At 39.9% G+C, this 15839-nt stretch overlaps 1 protein-coding gene across 5 annotated transcripts; it reads left to right on the plus strand.

Moving 5' to 3' along the window:
- Nucleotides 1–328: 328 nt before the first annotated feature.
- LOC121065270 (leukocyte elastase inhibitor-like) lies at nucleotides 329–9353 on the plus strand. Of its 5 annotated transcripts, none has more exons than XM_040547986.1 (7): nucleotides 329–462; nucleotides 1656–1831; nucleotides 4008–4145; nucleotides 5036–5153; nucleotides 5895–6037; nucleotides 6783–6950; nucleotides 7699–9353. In XM_040547986.1, the coding sequence occupies exons 2-7, from the start codon at nucleotides 1664–1666 to the stop codon at nucleotides 8098–8100; spliced, it is 1137 nt and encodes a 378-aa protein (XP_040403920.1). In that variant the 5' UTR covers nucleotides 329–462; nucleotides 1656–1663; the 3' UTR covers nucleotides 8101–9353. The 5 variants fall into 5 exon arrangements, with proteins under 5 accessions (XP_040403920.1, XP_040403924.1, XP_040403921.1 ...); XM_040547990.1 differs by lacking the exon at nucleotides 329–462 and adding an exon at nucleotides 609–646; XM_040547987.1 differs by lacking the exon at nucleotides 329–462 and adding an exon at nucleotides 800–1322.
- The last annotated feature ends 6486 nt before the right edge of the window (nucleotides 9354–15839 follow it).

A 15839-nucleotide genomic window follows, 5' to 3' on the forward strand; every position in this document is an offset into this window, starting at 1 on the left:
TTGTGACCATAAATCATGCAACACCTGTAACAAGAAGAAAACAACTACTTCTTGACGGAGGGCAACCAGCTTTCACCTAACAATAGGAATTCATTCCTTACCATGGGCTTTGCCAAATGCTGCAAACCCTAGGTGCTGACTGGGATTACTGCCAAGTTTGGGGTCCGTCTTAGGATTCATTATAAAGAGCCTTTAGGGCAGGGGCTCTGAAGCCAAGCACTCATTTCTGGCCAGGAGGCCAGCGCTGCCTGTACCTTGGAGTGCATCCAAAGGGCGCTTGCTTGTCAGGGTGGGCGCGGTGCATCAGCCACACCAGGTGATGAGGATGAAGCCATCATTTGGTGTCAGGGAAGCAGCCACCAGCAGGCGTGGGCTGCACGTCGCTGCTCACACCCCTGGCCTTGGCTCTCCCCGCCCCGAGGCTGCTGGACCGCAGCGGGGCTTCCGCACAGCTCGGTGCAGGTAGGTGGGCAAGCAGCTGGAGGGGGATGGGTCAGCCCCTGCCCCAGTGTGGTTTCTGCAGGAATGGGGCCATAACGGAAGGAAAAGAGGAATTTTTGCTTCCCCCTGCACGCCCCGCAGAGTGCTGCTGGGGGGCTGCAGACAGCCGGCGCCACTGAAGCATGATCGATCGTGGTGTGGTGCTGTAAGTGAAAGTAAAAGTACGCTTTTCCTTCTGTCTTTTATCTAGGCTTTTTCTAAAAAAAAAATCACGATTGCCTGGCAGCTGAAGCAATGGTTTTTTTTAGAATTTCTACAGAAAGCCTGGGCTGGAAATCCCCTGATTTCAGCGCGAGCTTCTCCACGTAGCTGGATCTGGGCGGTAGTGCAGTGGTACTGCTGGGCTGCTGCCTTGGTTGTGGGGGGGAAGGAGCACAAAATGTCCATGGTGAAGTGACACCTTATAGAAGAGAGAAGCTAGAAACCACCAAACCTAAAATCCCCCCTGCAAGCAAAGAGAAAAAGTCTTCCTGCTCCAGCAGGAAGGTTTTACGGTACTAACCAGTACCACCGCCAGCCTTTGAGTACGTTTCCATGCCTGACCCAGCCCTCACACCTTTCACCCCGCTTCCCAAGGGCTCCTGGTGGGGATGTAGCTAAAACGAATCACTGCTCCGGCCGTGCAGTGCCCGCCCTGGCGCTGCACCTGTTCTGTGGGTTGCTCCTGCTCTCAGCAGCGGGCACAGCCCCAGCAGCTAACAGCAGCCCCGGGCTCCCTGCCTGCACTCGTGGGCCTGCTCAGGTGCTTCTGTGCCCTGGTGCGAGCTTGGCCTCGGCAGAGCAGGCTGGTGAAAGCAGTGGTGCCGTACACGTCCCGGGAGGTCAGCGTGAGTATGCCTCCGGTGGGCTTGGCACCTTTTTGCAGCGTGGTTTGTGCTACCGAGGCATGCAGCTTCTTGGGTTGTTAAACGGTGTCTTTAAAGTTAGCGTGCTGAGGAAGGGTGGGATGTGCAAATGTACGTGGGGGAGAAAAAATGCTTTTTCAACATGACAGATTCCATTTCTTTTTTTTATTAAGGTGAATTGAGAGTGAACTTCTTGCTGGTTCTGTACCGAGATGCACCCAGATGAATCCAGCCTTTGTGACTCACCGAGTCGCGTTAGTTCCTTCAGGAGTGCTTCCTGGAGCCCTTACTGAATGCTTTATTTTTCAGCTACAGCCATGGAGAACCTGAGTAATGCGAACAGCAGATTTGCACTTGATCTCTTCAGAAGGGTTAATGAGACCAACCCAACAGGAAATGTTTTCTTCTCTCCTGTCAGTGTTTCTGCAGCTCTGGCTATGGTCCTTTTAGGGGCCAAAGGTAATACAGAGGCACAGGTGCTGAAGGTTAGCAACATTTTCTCTCTTGTTTTATATTTTATTAACATTAAAAGTCATTAAATTTTAGAGGCAGGAAAAATTAAAGGAGGGCATTATTTTTATGATCAAGGGGCAAAATTTTTGTCACACTCATGGGGTCTCTTTCTGCTATCTGCCTGTCCTTCTCCAGCGCTGTCTTTCCATCTTTGCTATCATCCCCATCTCTCACTTAATTTCACTTAAGTTAATTGTTGAGGTAGTAAACTAATTGCACTAATTTATCAGTCACCATTTAAATTGATTGGAGTTCCAGCAGCAAGTCCTTACTAGTTTTCATGAGACATCTCCACAAAGAACTACTGCTTTGTAATACATGGCTACTAACAGCACGCTTAGTAATACCAAGTGTATTTTGTAAGTAAGAAATAATAATATAGTTTTATATTTCAAGCATGACAACTATGATAATGCATGGTGATGCTACCTAAACATCAATATCGTAGTAGCAGCTAGGCACCCAGATATCTGTGAGGAGCTGAGCCCACGTGCCTACTCATACCGTAGGGTAGGTAGAAGGGTTCAAAAGACAATGGTCTGGCATGTTCACCTCGGGTTTTGCTGCAGACCCAGCTCATCATCCCTTCCACGTTCAACAGCCTGCCCCATGAAAGCTGGGGCAAGTAGCTTCTGCATTTTAAGCTGGTCTTCTAGAGCTGGTGGTTTCACAACTCTGAGTGCAAATTACAAAAGCTGGTGTAGGTAGGAGTGTGCCAACTTCCCCTGGGGTCTCCTGCACAAAAGGGATTCAGTTGCTGCTGTTTTTCTCTTTGTTAGGCAAACATCTGCTAGTGCAAATGGGTGTATGAGAATTGTCACTGCAGTCCTTGTAACGTATTTGCTTATGATTAATTTCACCTTTGTATTCTGAACTTTAGGAAGAACTGTTTTATACTATTAACCAGTGCTGTGCTTACTGAATAAGACAGTAAAATTGAATCACTACTTGTACAAACAGACTTTGAACATATATTTCTTATGATTCAACTGTCAGCCCCACCCAGGATAAATCTACTGAGATCAGAAATAACGCAAAAGAAGCTTGTGTGTGTTTCAGCACACTAACCTTCAGTAATGCATGTTCCCATAGCATAATGCTTTATTTATCAAAACACAGCTAATTAAGGAGACAGTGACTGATAAGCACGAAGGGCGGTTTACAAGCATATAGAAATTTGCTTTTGTGGTCCTAATCCTATTGTAATTTGTCTCTGTGCTAGTCTTGCTCATCTATCTGTATGTGCAACACAGATTGAATTCATGTGGGCAGCAAGGCCTGACCCAAAACCCAGTGAGGTAAAATAAGGGCTTTGCTTTGGATTCAGTAGCTGTTACACAGCAGTCTTCCCTACTGAGAAATACTTGATTTAAGTGCAGGTGAGATGTCCCTGCTTTGTTCTAGTCTTTGCTGTCTGTGAGGTCTGGTAGCTCTTGCTATCCTATTGTAAGACTTGGCTAGCCAGCTTCCCTCTGGGAAAGGAGGTACTGATGTATAATATGGCATATACTTGTGTATGGGGTGTCTGTATGTGTGTACACACACATATATGCAAGTGTGTGTGTATATGTTATATATATAATATAAAATATAACTGCATTTAATTTTAAGATGATAGTTATTATATGAAAGTGCTTATATTTTCATGAAACCATCAAAAATAATCGTTCTAAGCTTTCTCCAGACCTCATCTTCCTTAAGTGCTCATATAAACCCTGCCCTAGTTTTCATTATATCTTTTGAAAACCAAAAACTCAAGCTCCCTATGGCCGAAGACAGAGGCAAGAAACCTAAAGTGTCTTTGTGGCATCATTTTTCTTTTCAATTTCCCATTTGGAATAAGACCTATCACCCAGTGGCCCAGGGAGGGGAAATATGCAGACATCACTTGAGTAGGACTCCGGATTACAGTCAACAGCTTCGTTCGGGGCTAAATATAAAGCAGTAGCTTAACACAAGTGACTGGCATGGCCAACATAGCCCCTAGGCAATGGTTTCATTCATTCTTTGGAGTCTACAGAAGTCTCCTAAGCAGCTTCCAGCTTCTTTTGCTTTCTTTCTCCAATTTAACAAACCAGACAGACTGTACAGATACATTGCATATTGCTTAGAGACAGTATTAGCAGCAGTTCATGTCTTTTATTTCAGACACTTCATTTTGATGAAGTTGAAGACATTCACTCCAGATTTCGGACTCTGACCACAGATATAAACAGAAGGGATGCTTTCTATCTCCTACGGATTGCCAATCGGCTTTTTGGAGAGAAGTCCTACAGCTTTTTGCCGGTACGTTTATGCAGATCATAACTGTGTCATGGAACCTGGTGGGAGACTTTGAAACTCAGCCATCAGCTGCTTTCCTGTCTTTTCAGAATGCCCCTTGGCAAAAATACCACTAGAGTAAGTAAGTCCAAATGTAAAACCTGTAACTTTCTGCTTTAGTAAGTAAGAAAATTTACTGAAAATGTAGCCATTTGAGAATTTGAGGTAAAAATATTTTTTGGCATATTTCTAAAAGTTACTGGGCAGTCAACGAAAGTGTTGCATATATGTGTATGTATTTCCATATCTTTCGGCATCTGCACAATCTGAAGGATGCACCTACAGGATGTTATGCAGCAAAGCCTTTTGTTTGTTTGTTGACATCTGCTGCTTTTGGGCTCAAGGCAAAAAGCAAGCTGTCTAGGTTGTTTACACTAACTATAATAACATCCCTCTCCTATGTCTGTTGTTACCAGCTTTTTAGGATTTTAATTGGTCAGGAGAACCACATTATTTAAAATATTTTTGAAAACGTTTATCTGGGATTCCCTGTGTGTCTAAACAACACGCCTCTTTGTGTATATCCAGGTATTGCTGTTTTTATCCCTTTCTGGGATTTATTTTTTTTTTTCCTAGCCATGCTTGAGGCTGTTTCAAGAGAATGACAGATGAATACTGGAACACCTGTAGTAAGCACTACAGATGTACACGTGGCAGATGTATTATGAGGCTTACTCAGTGGTGTTTCAATCGGAAATGGCAATAAAAAACAAAGAAAAAAACCCAGACAGTGCACTGTCAGAGCCCCACCTCAGAGCGGGTGATAACGTTTGACTTGCATGTTGTCTATATCATAAAGAGATGTTTTCTTATCTACATACAATAAAAGCTGTCCTTATCATTCCAAAATCTAGGATTTCCTGACTAATATTCAGAAATTATATGGAGCTGATCTGGCTACAGTTGATTTTCTTCAGGCATGTGATGAAGCCCGGAAGGAAATTAACCAGTGGGTAGAAGAGAAAACTGAAGGTAAACTATTTTCATTAATAAAGTAACAGACTTTTTTTTTCATACTTTAGGAGCAGGAATAGACTTTATTTCCTGCTGCCTATGGAGTAAATTAATTTTGCCCCAGGGTATTCAGTTGATTCATTGACAGAACCAGAGAATACCTAAGCAAGACATTTCAACAGTTACGTAAATCCAAAGTCATTTCAATTTTTTGTGTTCAGGCCAATGGTAGGTTCAGGATAGTTGTATAAACATAAATTTGTAATAATGAATTGGCGAATTTGTCTAAATTTGACTAAAATGACACCCTGGTCCATATCTTACATATTTCTAAGTCCAATAAGGCTAAATCTGGGTATTTTCTAGTTCTTGCAGAGTTGACTGCAGATACAGCAGAACAATTTGACTCTGAAGCAATGTGCTGGAGCTCTCTGTGGTTTGGGTTGCCTCGGGTTCTTTTCATCTAGGTAGCTAGAATCAAATCACGAGAGATAATGAGTCATATGTGACGGTTTAAGCTAAAATATTACATTTTCATCAAGTTATGGTATATCAAAAGTTATAGTAGTGTGTACTAGTAACAAGCATGGTGTGAAGTAAAGCAACAGGTGCTGAAATACACCATTTTTATCATGGGAATGGGGTAGGGTTTTATATTTGTAATATTTCTATAGCATCAGTAATTTTATGGATGATTCGTATACAATCAGTGTATTACGAGGTTTTGTTGTGACTTTCCTTTTGTTGTCCCCTCTGAAGGTAAAATCCCTAACCTGCTGTCTGAAGGCTCAGTTGATGGCATGACCAAGCTTGTTTTGGTGAATGCTATTTATTTCAAAGGAAATTGGGCAGAGAAATTTGAAGAAGCCAACACCGTTGAGATGCCATTTCGATTGAATAAGGTAAAACAGATGCATTTTAGTATTATATATCTAATGACAAGGTCAAAAAATATAGGTCTTAAATTGAAGATTTACTTACAAGTAAAATAATAAAAGAATGCAAATAGTGATTGTTTTCAGTTTACCCGAAAGAGGTTCTTTATGGATTTTAGCATTTTTCTGTATTCAGCAAGCTCTTTGTTCTATCACTTATTGGAATAATATCAGAGGTGATTCTTATGTGTAGACGAGGACCCTGACTGTGCCTGGCATTCTGTCCACAGGCTGCTGTGGACTGTACCTCTTTGTGATGACAGGTAAACAGTATTAAAGTGATTGCACATATTGTTTGAGCCCCATTTTCTTGTTATATGTTCTGCTTATGTTAACAGCTCTACAAGATGCTATATACAGTTATCTGATTTATGCTGAACAGGGTTGATCTTCTTTGACTTTTAACACTCTCCCCAGTCATTTTTGCTGCTAGAGCAAGGTACAGCAACTTGAAGAAATTTTTTTTTTTTTTCCAGTTTCTGCAATGACTGTGGCATAAAAAACAAAGGAAAACCAAGTATTATAAAAATTCATTATATCTTTAGAAAAACATGTTATTAAACATGCAGCCAGGAGTCTGATGAAGGTTGTTTTATAATTGCCTGATATAGTGGAGGAGGGAGGGGGTTTTGCAAGCATGCAATTCTTGTCTGTATCCTATCAGATCTTTAAATTAGTATTTTAACGTTTTCTGTAACTTTTAACTATCCAGAATGAAAGAAAAACAGTGAAAATGATGTACCAGAAAAAGAAATTTCGTTTTGGGTACATCTCTGACATGAAGATCCGTGTTTTGGAGCTGCCTTATGAGGGAAGAGAACTTAGTATGATCATCCTGTTACCTGATGATATTGAAGATGACTCCACTGGACTGCAAAAGGTGACCCATATAAGCTAAGCTAAAGTTATTTAATGGATAAGTTCAGCCATTCAGAATTAAAGCCTTAATGAACCCTTAATGAGTTCTTAGAGTCCCAAATCTATCAAGCATATTTTTTTAGATAATGCTCTGCTAACACTGCAATAAGGAACACACACACACACTGAATCAGGGAGAGAAATTGTGGCCTGTTTTTGTAGCTTGTGTTCCCGTGTCCTTTAGCTTGCTGAACAGAACCATGAGGGAGATTATGAAAACAGAATTAACATGCTTTGCTTTATTTTTTGTTTTGTTCTGACAGAACCCTTCTCTTGCTACCTTTGAAAATCTTTATTTTCTTAGCCTTATGGTAGTTAGACTGTTTTCCATTAAATAACCAGTAACAAATCAGCATCTTCAATCTCTCTGATGATTAGTTTTGTTACTGATTTTTATCTATGTAATTCCACTCATATTAAACAGGAAGAATGATTAGTTTTAGTTGCCATCAGTGCATGCTTTTCCCTTCTCCGCGTAGCAGCAAGAAGCAAACATTTGTTTTACTTTATCAACTAAAAATTGCACTGACTCCACTTAATTTTATTAGCATTCATTTGATCTATGTGGAGCTATCAAAAATAAGGGTATGGTCATTTTTGTATAGTTAGTTTGTAGTTGTATAGCACTATATAAAGCCCTCTAAATGCTACTGAAAGTGATGTATTTCTACCCTGGCAATATGTAGTGATTTCTGTGTTTTTAATTCTAGCTGGAAAAGCATCTCACCTTAGAGAAGCTCCAGGAATGGACGTGTCCAGAGCATCTATATTCAACTGATGTTCATGTGCACTTGCCAAAATTTAAGCTAGAAGAAAGCTATGACCTTAAATCAGATTTAGTTGCTATGGGTTTGCTGGATTTATTTGAGAGTGCCAAGGCTGACTTGTCAGGAATGTCAGGGGCACGTGACCTTTTCCTCTCTAAAATTGTCCACAAGGCTTTTGTAGAAGTGAATGAGGAAGGCACGGAAGCTGCAGCTGCCACTGCTGGCATTGCTATGCTCTGCATGGTTATGGAAGAGGATTTCAATGCTGACCATCCTTTCCTTTTCTTTATTCGCCACAACCCAACTCAAAGCATACTTTTCTTTGGCAAATATGCTTCTCCATGAAAGACAACCTATCATTTGCATGATCATTCCTGTAGCAATTGACAAATACTTTGCTCATGAATGAGCTGGATTTTGACACAGAAAGTTGAGGCTCCTGTCTTGTTCTTAGTAACTGTCACAGAGGTTCTGCATTTCCTGTGAAAACAATCCCAGAGAACCTGATTCGTAATTTCTTTCTTTTTTTTCTTCTTCTGGCGATTCAGAACAGCATTAGTCACTAGGAAATAACCGAGACAAACTTAACTGTAGGCAGAAGAAATCTTCTTTTGAAATTGGATGAGAAATAGAAATATTACTGGAAGAAACTTGTGACTTTTAGCGTGAATGGGTGTCTTATCTCTTTCCATGGGTTGCCCTGTGTTTGCTGTTAAGGCTGACAAAACCTTGATATAACAACTTCAGTGTTGACTGGTCCAGTCATTCCTTATGCACATGTACATGAAAAGCTATGTCTTCCCTAAAGTCTTGCTTTTCAGAGATGCATTAATAAAATACTTCTAGGCACCGAAAGGCATTCTTGTGAACAGCTGAGTTTACCCAGTTCTGTCATGGAGTAGAAGGTCAGATAACATTTGTTTGGAGACATCTATTAATAGAAAAAGGATTAAGCTATTTAAACAAAAGCAACCCCTTCCAGACATTACCCAGAAAACTTATAATGCAGCTTTTAAATGAGGAGAAGGAAGAGAAATGAGTAATATCTTTAGGTGACATAAAGGCAATTTTTCAAATACCTAGTTTGGTGCCATTTTTGTTAGTGAAAGATGTGTGACCACTTGTCAGGGCTAGGAAGCTTTAAATGTTTGGAGGTAATGGGTACCTTTCTGCAAGCTTTCGGGATGGCATAGCTTCTGTCCAGAACCTGTGTGATCTCAAAAAAAAAAACACCACAAAAAAAAAACCTCTTCTTCATCTTCCCAGAGGACGACTATCAATAATCTGCAGCAAATACCTGATGTTTCTTTATGTACAAGGATTCAACATTTATTGAGCTCTCAATTCCACTAACTCTTTATTCATTAATTATTTCTACTGTGCAACAGCCTTTTGCCAGGTAGCCACTGTAATTACACACTGTTAACGTTGTGTTTATTTCTGGATATTATTTACCTGTTTCATGTATATGCTGAGTACTGTTTCTAACGTTTACCTCTAGAACCTCAGCTCTAAGTGGGGCACAATCCTTTATATAATTGCAAACTGCATAATAATTTTGTCTTTAAGTAACCAATAAAGTCTTTATAAGTTTGTGTTCAAAATGGAAATTTCTGCACACAACTTAGTATTTCAGAGTACAAAAGTAACCATCAACATGGCTGGAAGGCTAGCTCCAAAGAAAATTGCTGGCCCAGTAGGCATGATCAGCTATATGAAGGTCCTGGCCTGTTCAGAGTAGGTGGAAACATTGAAAAAACAACCTTGTCTTTGGAAAACAGATTAATAAGTGAAGCATTAGCTTCCCCTGTAATTGTAATGACCATCTGCTAGCACAGGGAACAGGAAGAGAATAACAGTTAATGTGAAATGACATGAGCACTTGGTCTGCACACTGGTAAACATGGCCATTCCCTCTAGCCCTATCCCTAGTTACCCGTGAGAAGAGGCCGACCCCCAGCTCCCCACACCTTCCTTTCAGGTAGCTGTAGAGAGCAATAAGGTGTCCCCTGAGCCTCCTCTTCTCCAGACTAAACAACCCCAGCTCCCTCAGCCGCTCCTCACAGGACTTGTGTTCCAGGCCCTTCACCAGCTTCGTAGCCCTTCTCTGGACACGCTCCAGGGCCTCGATGTCCTTCCTGTAGTGAGGGGCCCAAAACTGAACACAGCACTCGAGGTGCGGCCTCACCAGAGCTGAGTACAGGGCTCGATCACCTCCCTGGTCCTGCTGGCTGCACTATTCCTGATACAAGCCAGGATGCCGTTGGCCTTCTTGGCCACCTGGGCCCACTGCCAGCTCATGTTCAAGCGAGCATCCATCACCCCCAGATTCTTTTCCTCTACACAGTTTTCCAGCCACTCTGCACCAAGGCTGTAAAAAAGTCTTATAAGTGGGTAAAAACACCAGCTCAAAACCTGTGTAAAAATTTGAAACTGTTTGGTGTTGCATTAGTTCTAGGTGTCTGGGCCTTTAGTTGTAGCCTCCAGGCAAATAAAGATTCTGCTGCCATAGATAGGTTTTTGATCAAGTAAGGATCATGAACTCAGTTATATTGCATCCGTATCTTAATATGCTTAAACTCACTCAACACATGACCTCTGAAGGCTTTTAGGGCTGTAACTGTAACCAAGAGATTAAAGTAGACAAAGTTACACTGCTTCATACTACCATGCAAGGTTTTATGTAGAGACATTAATTTATTACTTTGGTTTCAGGATTCAGTAGCTGAAACATTATACAGAGACAAATTTGGCTTTCTACAGGCAGGCTACAGAAAATCAAATCACAGCAATAAGAATTTCAATAAATGTCAGTATTGTTTTCTTCACATGTGGCCACTTTTAAAAGAGCCAGCAAACCTACGAGCAGGTAATTCCCTCCTGTATTTCATGCCCCACAATAACAGAGTGGTGGGTGTTTTTACATATTTATTTTATTTATTCCGTGCTCCTCAGAACAAGTGACAAGGACTGACTGTAACAGGGAAAAGTAGAATACTAATTACATTCATATGGCCAAAAAATAAATTGAAATACGCAGCTTCAACTAGCTCATGCAATGGACTTTACTTTTAAAACTACTGAATGAACTGAGGCCTCTCTGCATTCAAAGCCTGATAACTTTCAGTATGCTTTAACTGAAGACTAAAGAAGAAATTGTAAATTTAATGAGCTAAAGATAAAACATACAAGATTAATGCCATATCATAAGTCTACATACAAAAATCAGGAACCTAACTTTAGTCTTAACTAAGTAGCAATCATATCTCTGCATGCACAATATACAAAAATAACTTCCATGTAAGATCCCTTCTTTATATTAACCGAGGGAATTGTAATATTCAAGAGGAAAAAGACCAACTGCAGATAAATTTCCTGGGAGGGGATTGATAAATATATAGGAAAGAACTTCCCTGTTCAAAACCAATTTGCAAGGGGCTACTAGTTTAAGGCAGCAAAATATAAGTTTCTTCTCCAATGGAAGAGAGAATTACAAAAGGTAGACTACATCCTCCATTTTGCTCTCTCCCTAAGCACAGTGTGCTTTATACCAATCCAAAATTCAGAGCAATACATGTTCACTGCGATGTGATGAGTAAGCCAGACTTGTATTACTACTTACATAGACTCTTTATGATAGCCCTTTGATTTCAGTAATTAAAAAAGATAAAACCTCTATACCATTGGGCTGATATCTGATTCATAGAATTTAAGTTGCTCTTCGTATAAAGTAAATAGCATATCCTGGATAAGGTAGAGAGCTACATCTGGGTTTTAAGTCCCCTTACCTTAGAGATAAATTTATATAGTGAGTTAACTCAAAGCATGTTTAGTAAGACTTTCATTATTAAATCTTTTACATACTTATACGTGACCAAAAAGCTGGTAAAGCACATAAACCTGATCAAATCCCCAGTTATTTGGCTTGCTTTTTCAATATGTCTTGACTAGACAGAAATACAACTGCAATCCATTTGAGACTACAGAGATAAAAAGGTGCAATTGAAATCAGAAATTGGTTTTTAGTCATTTTCTTCTCTTATTTCTTAGCAAACCTGTCTAGCTTTGTCATGCCATCTTGTGGCACCAACTAAATACATATTCCTATCTGTATTCATTAAGGGACCTATACAATCCCTCACTGCTTAATAATAGAAAACAGCAAATACAGCCAAAGTCCTGCAGCACTGTCTGGAAACACATTGAACATGTGCAGTGGCTGTTGGCAGTTCTGTAGGCAACCTCTCCTCAAATTCCTCACATCAACCAGAAAATGATGCATTTTCAGGTTAAATAGAATTTGAAACAACCAGTTTGTGGAATTGCTTCTTTTTAAGTCATGTTATGGAAAGTGGCAGACAGTCTCTTTGGCCAAGAACCTTTCTTTCAACACGAGAGGAAAATGAGAGAAGGGGAAGAATGCAACCCAGGGTTAACTGAGGATTTAAAATCTTTGTGCATGGAAAATAATACAAAAAACAAAAATAAGTAGGAGTAATAATTTCATATTAATATTTAGCATAAAAGCCTGGACAACTCCTTACTAACTACTATTCCAGGTTTTCATCCATGAGAGTCAAAGTAGTTAAATAATGGAAGCAATATTCACTACATTAATTTTCTAAAAACTACAATGGAACTAATTCAGGATGTATTTAGTCACTGTATCTAGTCTTACTATCTGTATCTTTGACATTGATATTTTACTATTGGGGAATTTGACTATTTTATAAATTGTACCGGTACAAGTTGTTTCTCTAATGTACTCAATTCCCAAACTTGGTCTATGGCACAACCTTTCTTGTGGTCTGCACCAGTTCTTTGTGGAACAGCTGATATAAAGAAAAAAGGGAGATTGAAATTAATCTCAGTAGGAGTTTGGCCTCTGCTTGCTGACAGCAGTGTCAATCCTATGTAGAGACTTTACAGATCATCTTGAGAGAAAATGGACATTTTGCCTTTGGTTCATTTAAGAGGGATAGAAAATGGTGCAAAGTGTCCATTTATGAATACATCTGGTCCTGACAGACTTCTTAACAGAGGATAGAGTTCTTCAAACAGTGGAGGTGACCCTATTTAGAGGGAATGGCTGTAAGAGATATGCATCATGGGGAGGGAGAGAGCAAAGAAAAGCAACTCTGTTTACAGTGTAGGATCACACTAATTACCACAGGGAAGATGGGAAAAGATTAATAATTTGCAGAGAAAGAAGCCATGAGGTATGGCAACTTTGAAACTAAGTTGTTGGTGCCAACATTTTAGTAGGTCACTAGACTTCAATGTCTGCTAGAGCTGTTGTGAGGAGCTCTTTTCCTGCAGCACTGACAGAAAAACCCACTGAGGAAGTAATGAAAAAGCACCTCTGACCATTTTGCCAAGCTGTGCTGCCCTCTGAAGGTGAGCACAGTGCTGCTTAGACTTATTCCAGCACTGGAAACTATACCTTGACTAACCCTGTTCTGAAACAGGGGCCTAAGAGGAAACAACCAAGGGAAGAGAGGAGCAGAGGAAAGAGATGGGTTCAACTCATCCTGCCCAGCATACGCAGTACACTCTGTCGTAAGTAAAAATATCAGTGTGCATCCTCCTCATATAATGGGTGAGCTATTGTCGTTCTCCCCTGGCCTCTGCCACTTGCACACTCACGGGTACATTACTTAAGCAACAAGAAAGTTCTAAACCAAGCCACAAAAACAAGCAAGTGATGGGTTAAAAAAGAAAAACCACCATGCAAATTCAAGTAAATTAAGCTTGTCAAAAGACTTCCTTGTCTTTAGGAAGATCTTTGCTCTAAGCTCTCACATACTATCAGTATTATTCACTTCCAGGCCTCATCTGAGGCCTGTGAAGATTTGTCAGGCCTCCTGTCAGCCGACTGACAATTTTGTAACCCACTGTTTAGACCAGACAGGGAGGCTGTTGACCAAAACCTCTGGCCGAAACTTAATTTAAAGCTGAATTATTTTGGTATTTTCAACTTCTTGCAATACACAAAACCTAATATTACTAGGAATGAGTCTGAAATGCTTTCCCAGTAATTCTAAACCTGTATTCACACTTTGCTGGTGTTCTTCATCCCCGAATCCCCTGCCCAGCATACTCCAGAAGCATGCTCCAGGAATACCCTCTAGTATCTGACCCAAATAGCAACACTCGATGTCCTCCAAATATTAGCCTAGCAAAGAAAAATACAACTGTGTTTTTGTAACTGTCTTCAGCATCCGTTAGTAAGTAAATATTGAGTTAAACTGGTCTCAGAAATAAAAATCCACTAATGGATTTTTAACTAACCAATATATACTGTTCTAGGCCATGACACTTCTCATATGCATGTAATAACATAAATGCTAGTATCTAAATCCTCACAGATATGGCAAGCCTTACGTCCTGCATTAGTATGTGTTATGCACCTGGTCAGTCACTTCACATTGAAGTTCAGAGCTCCATAAGTAATTATTTTCTGGCTATCACATACGAGATCAAGAAAGCTCATGGAAAGGTTTTACAAAGTATGAAAAAATTCTCCCCTTCAAGTACTACATCTAGTCTCATACGTTTTATCATTATAATACTACCCTGAATGTCTTAATCTGCTTTTTTTCCAAAGGTTCAGTTACTCTTTATTATGGGACAGACACTAGAATTATTCATTAACAAAAGTAGTCATATTATGATTTCACTCATCTCCTCCATTGTTTTCCAACAGATAAAACACAGAGTCCCTGCTACACACCTGAACAGCTGAAGAGTTTACAGCTTACACTTAAGGTATTTTCTTTGTAATATCAGGAATGAGGATTGATCCTTTGTTACCATCTTCTGAAACTTCTATTACTGCATAACTTTTCTATAAAATTACATGAACAACAATCCCCACACATCCATTTATGTCATACATCTATTGGTGAAGAATATTTCATTACCTTCATGGTAAGTCTCATCTAAACAAAAAGTTTCCTGCAGTTTTTAGAGAATTTACACATTCCCCATGTTTTTGTCTTTGTTCCCATTTATCTAAATATCTTGAAAGGGCAGAGACAAATTCAGAAGCATATTCTGGCCTGCTAAACCATCCCATTGTGATGAATACAGGTACTTACCCGAGGAAGAACACAATGCATAAAGAATCTGACTCAAACCCTCTAGCAGTACATACACCATTTGCTCAGTTTAATTTCTGAAACATTTAAGTTACACTGTGATCCTTAGCTTAAGTTCTATGCTTTGTTCATGGAGAACAACTTAATGACTACCACCAGGCTGGGAGCCTCAGAACAAAATCAATTCCAATACAAGTAACATTTGGTTAAGAAAAGACAGTAATAAGTTTTTAGCAAAGATTTTTTGGGTTGTGTATTCAAAAACTTTCATCAAGGCTAGAGTCCACCAAGGTATCTTGAAACATAAGAGCAATCAGCTGAATTTCCTCCTCCAGGAAAGTTAGCTTCCTGACTTGGAACCACATCTTCAGACCACAAACCTCCTGGTTTGCAAGAGCTGCTCTGAATGAACTCCAGATGTACAGTTGTGGCATCCCTCTTGATCTAAGCTCCCCACAGCACCAAATACCTCAACTGTTAAGAAATATGTCTGCAACTTGTGTGTACCAGGTAGCCAGCAGGTGGCTGGGTTGTATCACACATGCAGCACAAGAAAGATGCAAGGAGCTCAGTATCACTCCAATGCAAACCAGTTTTCCTCCTTCCCTAAAAAATGAAATCGTCATTTACAAATTGAGTTAGGTATCTGAATTTAAAGTTGTTTTTTTTAAACTGTCAAATACTGCAAATGATATAAAGCACCAGTCATTGTTCAGTGAATATAACACATTTGAAAAAACGATTCAATAATTATAAAAAAAATATGTAGTAAGTAAACCTTTAGGAGGGGATTTAGTACCTTTCTGGCACCTCTCAGAAGTCAGCAGAGCCACCTTCTTCATTTAGTGGGGACGTATTATTAGCAGAATAGCAAAAGAAGATCAGAAGTTATACATAAAGCATGCTAAGTTTTGATTTCAGCACATTTCATAAAACTAAGTAGGATCAGCATAGGAATCCCTGACATCCATCAGGTAACCACCA

The sequence above is a fragment of the Cygnus olor genome, chromosome 2, assembly GCF_009769625.2.
Source record: "Cygnus olor isolate bCygOlo1 chromosome 2, bCygOlo1.pri.v2, whole genome shotgun sequence".
Lineage (NCBI taxonomy): Eukaryota > Metazoa > Chordata > Aves > Anseriformes > Anatidae > Cygnus > Cygnus olor.